This window comes from Leptinotarsa decemlineata, unplaced genomic scaffold, assembly GCF_025532065.1.
Source record: "Leptinotarsa decemlineata unplaced genomic scaffold, Ldec_3_MD MMD2_tig00000035_RagTag_RagTag, whole genome shotgun sequence".
NCBI classification, from domain to species: domain Eukaryota; kingdom Metazoa; phylum Arthropoda; class Insecta; order Coleoptera; family Chrysomelidae; genus Leptinotarsa; species Leptinotarsa decemlineata.
Window position 1 is genome coordinate 25,893,108 of NW_027412540.1, and position 11,201 is coordinate 25,904,308.

Genomic DNA, 11,201 nt, shown 5'->3' on the forward strand with positions numbered 1-11,201 from the left:
TTGGGGGTTAAAATGGACACCAATATGTCTTGGCACAATCATGTCGCTGGAATTGCAACAGGCACCGCTCTGAAAGCGCCTTAAGGTTTTCCGTGTAGTACTTGTTTCGCTTTTAAAAAAAAAAAACCCACCATACAAACTAATCGGCTTCGTTAATAAGCTGGGTTTATTTGGTCGAATATGAATAGGTGTGAGCCACAATAAACCCGTTCGGGTTGCAGGGGAGGGTCAAATAGACCCACACACTTTTGACCTAACCCAACCTATTAACTTAAATTCTTCATCCAGCGATGCTTTCATCTCTGTAACCCATCCAAATAGTACTCGGCATTTTTATCTGCAAAATAATTGTCCATGAATTCCTTTGATAAAAATCTCTGTTCTCTGAACAAAAAGAAGTAACTTGGGGCTAGATCTGGTGAGTAAGGCGGATGGTCAAGCTGTGGATTTTCGCCATGGCCACCGTTGAGGTGTGGAACGGTTCTGAGGGTTGTCAGATAATGATGTGTAGTATAAACTATTAAAATAACTTCGTGATTATCTCAAAAAACAGTCGCCATTACTTTCCCAACTGAAAAGACAGTTTTTACTTTTATTGGAGCCGGTTTCCCTTTGCAGTACACTGTACCCAGGTATATGTATATATAGTTGAATCGTGACTGAAGAAAATTAGCAGCTTTGTCAATAAAATTTGAGATTTTTTGGGCAATAAAGCATATTATTATTATTTTTATACCGAAGTATGCGCTGGTCAGGCCCTATCCCCCGAAGCCCCGATACATTTGGTAGGGCGCGCCAGCATTATCAACCAACGACCCCTCCCCACACCGTGGGGTAAGTGATCATTGAGTCCGACAATCATGTGCCCTGAGCAAGCGCAGTGAGCTAAGAATGACAGCCTTCTGCATCTGTCCGGCTAAGATTCGAGAGTAGAGAAAACATCATTCCACCAAGGACTTCAATAATCAGAACAACCATCTTGACAGAGTGATCTGGATAGAGTCTGCGGAGTTCGAAGAGAAAATCTCGATATTTTATCCGTTTTTCCTCCTCTTTATTCTTTATTCGTTTCGCCAGGAGCTGAAAACTCCACGGCAAATATCGTCTTGCTCTGGTGGTCGAGAAGGGCTAACTAACATCAGGCTTATTAGCTTGTATGAGCCTGGGGGAGGGGAACGAATAGTTCCAATAAATTCGGCACTTCTCATTCTTCACAACGGATTCAATATCCCCCGGAGCATAGAGCAACACCGGTGTCTCGTCAATACCATAATAGTGCCGTAGATAGTAATATAGCAATCTTAGGGCCGCGATGGATAGCTCTCTTAGGGTGTCGATGGATATAGGCTGAGACCGCATATGCTGGACATGCTGATAGCAAGTGCATCAGCGTCTCGGGCGCCTCGCGGCAGGCCCTGCACCTTGTGTCAGGAACCTCTATAACCATCACACGACTGCGGTATACTAAGGTGTTGAAGACACCATCCTGGCAAGCCATGATGAACCCCTCAGTTTCCGACTTCAGTCCACTCGACCTGAGAAAAGCGAACGTCAGGCGCTTTGATAAGCCAAGGTCTCCAATGTTATTGAAGAAGACCCCATGCATTGGCTCATCCTTGTGTCTCCGCAGAAGTGAGTAGATCTCTGCGGCTTTTATATGAGCTTTTTGCTGAACGGGTTCCAACTCGGTGACAAAGTTGTGGTCACCTCGTTCAGAGTCGAAAACTATACCAAGTTCATCAGCTCCTCGGGCAGCTGCCCTAAAGAGAAATGCTCCAATTCCTGCTCTCTCATGGTTACGGACCATGCAGAGAAGGGGATCCGAACTCCTGACGACTTTACTACAGGCTGTATCCAGTACCATTCCGTCATGTAGACACTCCAAACCCAAAAGTCCACGGTCTCCCTGTTGTCGGGGGAAGTACAACCGTGAAACGGACGATTTGCGATGCAAACTCTTAAAGAGATGCATAATTTTTCGGGTCTTTACGTCGAGTTGATACAGCTTCTCTCGAGTCCACTTCGCTACTCCAAACGAGTAGAGTAAAATTGGAACGGCAAGCATATTTGTTGCAGCAACTTTGTTCTTCCCCGACAGTTCCGATGATCAGATCTGTCGAAGTTTGTGCTGATACTTGCCGCGGAGAGAGTTTTTCACTGCTGTTACCTCTTGTGAGTGGCGTTGTTCCACCCCGAGGTAAGTATACGTCTCTCCGGCATCCAGATGGTGTAAGATGCTTCCATCTACGAGCTGCACATCCTCTCCATAGTCCCCGCATCGTCCTCTTTTGAGATGAACCATTGCACATTTGTCTATCCCGAATTTCATACCGATAGCATGCGTGTACTCTTCCACCACCCTCAAGGACTGATGGAGATCAGTCCTTGAGGGTGTCCTCCAGAGGCATGAAGTTTAAGATCATCCATATAAAACAAATGGGTGACCTTGTGCCTCCGGTTTCCGGGGGTGCCACAGTTATACCCTCGAGTGTTTCTGAGCGCAACGGATAATGGCAATAGTGAGATGCAGAAGAGAAGGGGACTGAGGGAATCACCCTGAAATACACCCCTTCTGAAAGTGACCCACCCTGTCTGGACTTGCTTGACCAGATGTTATGGTGAAGCGAGTTCGCCAAAGTGGTATCAGTTGTTCAATGCATCTCACTATGTTGTCGGGTACCGCAAGGCATCTGAGCAAATGCAAGATGAGATTATTATTATTATTCTGAATGTTCATCTAGAAATTATCGTGCTGATGTGTGTCTATACAGAAAAACAGATCGCTGAAATTGTCATTTATTTATGTAAAATGTTGACTAGGTATGAATTTTGTATTTTCAGGTTCCCATTTCATATCAAGCTACCAATTCTGGAACAGTAAGTAGCACCACCTCAACAGTTATAGCTTCGGGAGTTCCAGGCCCCAGACAAGTGTTGGTACCTGTTTCTGTTCCCATTTCGCTTCCCCTTCAGCATCAGCAGAATATAATATATAATACGCCGGACTCCAATACTCAGTCGAATTGAATGTAGTCGTTTTTCGATGTTGATAAGTGTACAGTGTAGTGATGATAAATGAATATTCAATTTGAACGCTTCCAATGGAGTTACCCACAATTTTTTACATAATAGTAGGAAAACGTTTGTAATTAGCATATCTTCAATGATACGATTATTTATGGAAGTTATATACGAGGTTGGTGCTAGAAGTACGCGGACCAACAAAAAAAAACACAAAAATTTTGGAAAAAAAATTATTCATTTTTTAACATAGTCTTCTGGCAGCTCTATACACATTTCCCAGCGACGTTCAATACTTACGATGCTGTTTTTATGATAAGAACTGACTTGCTCATCAAAATAGCCATTAACTGCCATCACTTCTTCACCGTTGGAAAATATTTGACCACTGAGCCATTTCTTCAAGTTTGGGAACAGAAAATAATCCGATAGGACTAAATCTGACGAATAGGGTGCATCAGGTAGCAATTCAAACTTTAATTCGTGGATTATGGTCATTGCAATTATTTATTTGTGAGCTGGTGCACTGTCTTGATGAAACAACAGTTCTTTCTTGGCCAAATGCGGCAGTGTTTGGTTAATTTCTTCACTCAAACGTTGCAATAAGTTTGTATGATACTCGCCGATGATAGTTTCAAATTTTTTAAGATAGTCAATGAAAATTATTCCACGCGCATCCTAAAAAACCGATGCCATGAGCTTGCCTGCAGATGAATTGGTCCTCGCCTTCTTTGAGGCCTGTTATCACTTTTGAGTCCACTTTGATAGACCCATGTTTCATCCATGGTTCTGTATATGTAGAGTAGGGAGGGTGAGTGAAACCCCACAGCACTTAGGCCACATGTGACCCATTGTACATCATCCCAAGGAGTTGTCCTCCTAGGTCATCGTTCATCCTGTCCTTCACAGAAAGGTGGACAGGTCACTGGGAGACATCTCCTTTATATCGATAGGTGTAGGCCAATACTCGTAGAACACACACTCTCATTGACGATAACTCCGGACAGGTCTCTGGGAGACATATCCTTTATATCGGCAGGTGTAGGCCAATACTCGCCGAACACACTCTCTCATTGACGATAACTCCGGACACTCGCATAGGACATACCTGACAGTTTCATCTTCCTGTTCATACATCCTGCATAATGGTGTATCCACTTGCCCCATATTATAAAGGTGTTACCTTAGTTGACAGTTGCCAGTCAACTAAGATATTTCTTCGGCGCCAGCTTCCCAGGGTCGCCAAGGGTGATCCAGGCAAGATTGCATCCTTTGATCCCATCCCGTCTCTTTAGGGATTGAGCATGGGTGTAACATTTGGCTAGTTCCGCAATTGTTGAAGTTCTCAAGCCATAGGTGCCAATGGGTCCTAAAATTCTCAGTCCAGCCGCTTCATTGGCTAAAGGGTCGATAATGCGATTACCTATACTCCTATCGTGCCCTTTAACCCACCTCAGGATAATGTTATTATCTTCTTAGTCCAGCTGCTTCATTGGCTGAAGAGTCGTCACTGCGATTATCTTTACTCCTATCGTGCTGCACACGATAGGATGCAGATAATGTTATTATCTACCGAAGCTTTGGCTAAATCTTTGTGGTACTCTAATACTAGCCCTGAGGTAACACGTTGTCTGTTTAAGACTAATAGGGCTTGTCTGCTGTTAGTGCAGACCAATGCATAACCAATCCATGGTTATGAAACGAGCAAACGCGGCATCTATCTTGCACACAGCTTTCTCATGTCCAAATTTTCAGAAAATATACGATGTACCGCATTTTTTTAAATGCCTACTGAACCTGCTAGCTCGCGCACTTTCAGTCGACGATCATTCAGTACCGCTTTATGGATTTCCTTCAACGTCTCTGGAGTCGTCACCTCATTTGGTCGATCACAGCGATGCTCGTCTTGGCAGCTCGTACAGCCTCGTTTAAACGGTGCTACCCAATATTTTACTGCTGTAAACGAAGGAGCAGACTCACCCAGAGTAGAATCCAGTTCGGCTTTTATAATGGTTGGGCTGAAGTGTTTCAAATAAAATTATTGTACCACGTAACCGATTCACCGAAAACGTTCGCTACTGATGGCTGCCAAACAAATACTAAACAACGCAGCGTCTTCAAACTTGAAACGTGCTTCATATATTCTGTACTTTCTTATGCAGATATATTTTCAAACAACTACCGCCATCTCTAGTTCAGGCCGGGTACTTCTGGACCCACCCTCGTAGATGATAGAATGGTTCTCTTCTCAACTATAGAAGATGAGAAGAAGAAAATCAAATGATGAAATATGGTTGGTAAAATGCCTTTAATATCATACTCAGTAGAATAGATAATTGCATGAATGTTGGAAATATGTGTGGAACGTTAACAAATGGAAAAATCCAGTTTCACTCTAAGGAAAAGTGCAAAAAATGACAAATTGCAAAGCTGTGATAGGCAGAAAATCTTTTTTTTTTTTGTGAGATTGTCGAAGATTGAGAATGACCTTCATGGACATTCGATGAATGTTAAAAAGCTGTTCAGTTGTTTCTAGGCTACAAAACAGATATTTCTAACGGAAAAATATTAGAAAACTTATTTCAGTTGAACCGGATAAATACAAATGACCATTTCCTTTCAAATTGGCTCCGAAATCAATGTGACAGCAAAATGAGGTAAACTTTTGAAATATTTTCGATCAACTTGATGTTTCGAGAAGCGAAGGACGATGTTTGCTCAGTTTTTGGATGAGAATACAAGAATTGAATTTTTCAGCAATCGATGTACTTATCCTTATTTTTTTAAATATTTTTTTGTTTAACTTGGAAATCCTAATAGGAATGGTACTTTCAAACTTCAACATCGAAATATGTCTTTAGTATTACAGAAAAATATCAGTGAAGTAGTGGAAGGTTCAAAGCTTCGTACTCTATCTTTTTTTTTATTAACAAGCTTTCATCAGCTTCACCTGTATATAAGTATGCTTATTTGTTTGTAACTCTCGAGCTCGGGATCTGTATTTATTATCGATATTACTGCTTGATCTATTCGCGGGTAGATGACGCTGTACGTAACTTCCTGATATTTCTTGATCTATTCGCGGGCAGATGGCGCTGTACGTAACTATCAATTATTGCTTGATCTATCCGCGGGCAGATGGCGCTGTACGCAACATCCTTGATATAATTCCTGCCTTATTTGTAACCCTCCATTGCGCGCCTGCTGCCTTGGGCTTGATAGCTGATTTCCTGGCTCATTTCCGGAATTGGAAAATATCAATGGTCATATCTTATTCAGGTCATCATAATTCATCTGTGGACAAATGCTTTCTTGGTGTATTTTGTAAAATAACCACACGTCTTGTGAGTATTTTGGGTATTCCAACCACAAAGAGAAATCTTCGAAATTTATATCGTCCTTTTTAATTTTCACCCATTGAATCCGGAATTTTCGTTAATAATTCTCGAATAAATTGAGGATTTCCGAGATAAGTTTACTCCTAGACTCTTCATGATCGAAACCCTGTTACTCACCTCTGCAGAATAATGAATCAGCTTTCAAAAATAATTTTCAGGTCTTCCGAACCGTTTCTCTAAAGTTTCAATCACAGGTCTACGTTATCGGCAGTTAACATCATTCCTGCAACTGTTGTCGTTGATTCCCCTTTCAGAAATCTTTGCAGGTTCAGCATGATCTCTTCATTGCTATAGTCACAAACCTTGCGCTTTTCCCACAAAATGTGGAAAATCCTTTTCTAATATTTTTCGCATGTAAAATTTAGCCGGATTCATTACTTCACGTGACGTTGGGTGAGTTGTTGAAGCTGGGAGAGAAAACGTTCTGAGAACGTTTGCAACAGATCCGCAAAGCTGTTGTATGTCTCGTGATGTGATATTTCCTGGTTTCTCTTCGGGAAATTGTCCTTCGAACTTGGGTATGTTGTCAGTGGGTTCCTCAGTTTTTTCAGGAATACGTGACAGATTTTCTTTTCTATCATAATGAAATTGTGGTAAATTTTCGTTTTGTGGACACCCGGCGATTTTGAAAACATTTTTGACTGTACTTACGTATTTTGATGCGTAGGTTACGAATCCGAAAGAAAAAAGCGGCGCTCTCCCTTAATTAAAAAGTTACGGCCCTTCAAAGGGCAACTTTTCAGCCTTCTTTTTCACCAAATAAACTAATTAAAAACACAAGCATTTATTCACTAGGTCACCTTTACACCTCATTCCTCCTTCTTTAACACTTTTCACTTCAATAATCAACATTTTTCTTATAAAAATGTTAAAAAATGTACGGAGCTGCTTTTTGGTTACATATCACTGTATTTTACGTTTTTAAGGTTAATGATATGGTTGGTACGACTGATGCAGTCTCTATTCCTAAAGTAATTCAAATGTTTTTTGCCTTCATTCTTTAGCTCGTAAATTGGTTTTTGGCACTTTTCTTAAAATTACAACAAATAATGTACTGAGCTTTTTTCTTCGGTATTTTCATAATCCGCTTTCTATTGCATCTATACCATAAAGTGTCATAATTTAATTTGCACTCTTCATTGCAATTAGTACAACGTATTGTTGCTGCAAACACTCCTACTTGAACCAAATATAGAATTAAATTATTTCTTACTTCAACTAAATTATGAATTTCGTTCAAATTCATTTTGTATTTTTCTCTCACGTCAAACTAAAAATTCAAATCTACGAACTTGAAATAGTAGGTGACGACAAATACCAACCGCTTTTTTCTGAAATGTCACTAATATCTAACCTACAAATATATGAGTGTCACTAGGAGAAGCATTCGTTTTTAAATTCAGTTTTTTTATAAGAAAAATGTTGATTATTGAAGTGAAAAGTGTCAAAGAAGGAGGAATGAGGTGTAAAGGTGACATAGTGAATAAATGCTTGTGTTTTTAAATAGTTTATTTGGTGAACTTTGAAGGGCCGTAACTTTTTAAATAAGGGAGAGCGCCGCTTTTTTCTTTCGGATTCGTAATCTACGCATCAAAATACGTAAGTACAGTAAAAATTTTTTTCAAAATCGCCGGGTGTCCACAAAACGAAAATTTACCCAGACTTTGATTCAGACCTGCACTTTCTCGCTTGGACGTACGTTTCTTCATATCGTGATCACGTCGGGGTCACCAAATGCTCTTTCCTCGATAATTATCAAACTCGAAAATGCCCAATAAGTCCTATTTTCAGTCGGGATAATCTTTTATTGACTTTTTCTTTGACAAATTATCAGTAACTATCCAAAACATTTTGTTTTGTTATCTACAGGGTCATAAACAATTCAAGGCAAACTAATAAAAAGATGAACAAATCAATATAACAATTATAAAGTTGTATTGAAATGCACTTTTTCCCTAGTCCGGAAAAATGAAGCGTATAGTCTTTCATTTTTCCACCAGGACAACAAGGAAATTCACAATTTTTTCGTCAAAAGCAATGCTTTATCAACACCCGAAGTTCCTTTTTATCAATTTTCTTCAAACTAACGAAATTTGCTTCACTCAAAATGTTGTATCCCACAAACTAATAGTCCGATAGCTGTGAAATTTGTACGCGTATCTTTTGAAGGTTGGGGTTAACTGAAAATTATATGGACTGGACTGTTTGGTCTGTTTTCAATGGGCCACCCTTTTGATATGCCTACATCTATGTTCAAAAATCACCAATTTGAATTCTTGAGCGTTGTAGAACTAATGGCAAATATAAATTATTGTAACTAGAAGCGATGTTGATGTTATATTGGACGCTTCATATACCGAGATGTATTTGAGAAACTGGGTAATTTTTCAACCTTGTTGATAGATATGCTTTTGATATCTGTATAGAATATTTGAAAGACAATTATTAAGTGATATGTTTTTACAATATGGTTTACAATTGTTGTGAATTTCATCAAATAAAAATACTGAAAACTAGTCTGACAACATTCTGCGCTCAATGATGTTTGGAGAAATCAATTGATGCATGTAGATGTTTAAGCTGAAAGAGCAGAGTCTTTTTCTGATTGATGGAAATACTTAACGTTGTTTTTTCGTAATAGAAATACAATGTGTGATAATTCTTGTCAAATTGACTACAAACTTCAATCCATTGTTTGTATTTTTTGTATTAATAATCTCATTATGAATGATTTGGATGATTATATATTTTCGTATGTTCCATTTAATTAATCTATTGTGATATTGTTCGTCAAATATATGTAGACGTCGTGAAAAGTAGCTGTTTTCATCAACAAAAACTTGGCAGTTATTTTCCACGACTACTTATGGATAGATTTCGAAAATGTTTTTTCGTTTATATCGGAATAAAAAATATATATTATACACGTTTTTCTTTTTTTAACCCTTCAACGCCGGAATATAACGCCGGAGTTTGAATTTCAAGATATTTCAAAGGGCAAAACGTATTTGTGAGGGTTAAGAGAGTTGTACACAAAATATATTTTTCAGCTTATTCTTTCAGGCTCCAGGACGTGTCTTAAGTTTTGGGACACCAGTCACAAAGGCATATATATATATATATATATATATATATATATATATATATATATATATATATATATATATATATATATATATTTCAATATTAAATTCTACAAAAAGGATTTGAAGCTTTATATCTTCTATTAATTATCTGCGAGCGCTTTCGACAGTTGGTAGTACTGTCATCTTCTAGGCACCCTCAAACTGAACTGGTCATCCTGTTGTCTGCCTCTCTATACGGTCAGAGCGTCCTAACTCAGGTATTTCAGGTACTTTAGGTAAATTTGCCTGTATTTGTTCTGCATCAGGTACTCTGTTTTGTGTTAGATCTTCTCTAGGAATGTGTATGGTTTTGTTTAATATATTGAATGTGAGGTCTTGTTGTGTTTTGATTTGTACTTGTTCCTCGATAAGTGATTTATGACTGTTAAATTTATGGATGTTCAAGTTTTCCCAAATGTCCATGCGGTTTCCCTTGTTGACTTGTTTTATGAGTTTTATGTTCTCTGGTGGGGGAAATGATGTTTGTTTTGTATGGCGTATGTTGCGAGGTTGGATTTATTACTATTGGATTTATGTATGCCTTTTTGTGCTCATTGTATCTTTGGATCAGTTTTTTCTTGGTTTGGCCGATAAAGAATTTGTTGCAGTCCGAGCATTGTATACTGTATATCTCGTTTTGGTCTTTGTCTTCTTCTTTTTCATAGTTGTTTATTTTTTTTGTGTTATCTTCGTGTTCGGCTTGTATGTGATGTTGATGTTCAGTGGTTTGAAGATGTTTGTTAGTTTTTTGGTTTGGTGTCCTACGTACGTAAATGCTGTCCATCGTTGTGTTATTTTGTATATATATATATATATATATATATATATATATATATATATATATATATATATATATATATATATATATATATATATACACATCGGAAAAGTCTAGGGATATATTTATAACATACTAAATATCATAAAAATAAATGCATGAGGTCGTTTAATTTCGATTAAATTGGTACACTCGACCACCCTGTAGATTTCTATGGGTTGAACAAAGCCTGCAAAAAGGGTAACTAATCTTTTATCAAGTTTTTTACAAACTGTAAGTTTTCGGCTAAAATGAATAATCTGAAAGTGTCGAGTTTGTACATTCTATGCAGTTTTTGCTCAGCAATCAAACTGGAAATATTGTGCTTTAACATGGAACGCCATCACTTACCATTGGCTGAGATGAATAGAGCTGTAGGGTTTCTTCAAGGTGGCATGCGACAAAATGATGTAGCTCTTCGTTTGGGGGTCTCCCAAAGTGTTATCAGTCGATTGTGGCGGCGTTTCCGTGAAACTGGCAGTCCAGCCGAACAACATCCAGGGCGAGGACGTGCTACAACTGCAGTTCAAGACCGATTTTTGGTCTTAACCGCAAGAAGACAACCGACAATCACAGCACCTGAGTTGGTTAACGTGTTGCAGCAGACGCACCAGGTAACCATTGGACGTGATACTGTCAGAAATCGACTGCATGAAGCAGATCTCCACAACAGAAGGCCACTTAGATGTCCATCTTTGTCGAGAGGCAATAGCGGTAGAAGATTAGAGTGGTGTCAAGAACATCAAAACTGGGATGCAAATGATTGGGCCACAGTTTTGTTTACAGACGAATCCAGATTTGGATTTCATCCAGATTCTCGTCGAGTAAGACTGTGGAGAC

General features: G+C 38.8%; 1 protein-coding gene across 2 annotated transcripts in view; it reads left to right on the plus strand.

The window, feature by feature from the left end:
* Nucleotides 1-9,341, plus strand: part of Clk (circadian locomoter output cycles kaput protein Clock) — a 42,429-nt gene extending 33,088 nt beyond the window's left edge. For both annotated transcript variants that reach the window (XM_074172158.1, XM_074172159.1), the window contains exon 11: nt 2,842-9,341. In XM_074172158.1, coding sequence (XP_074028259.1) covers nt 2,842-3,027 — 186 coding nt within the window. In that variant the 3' untranslated portion in view covers nt 3,028-9,341. The remainder of the gene's footprint in view (nt 1-2,841) is intronic.
* Nucleotides 9,342-11,201: the final 1,860 nt, after the last annotated feature.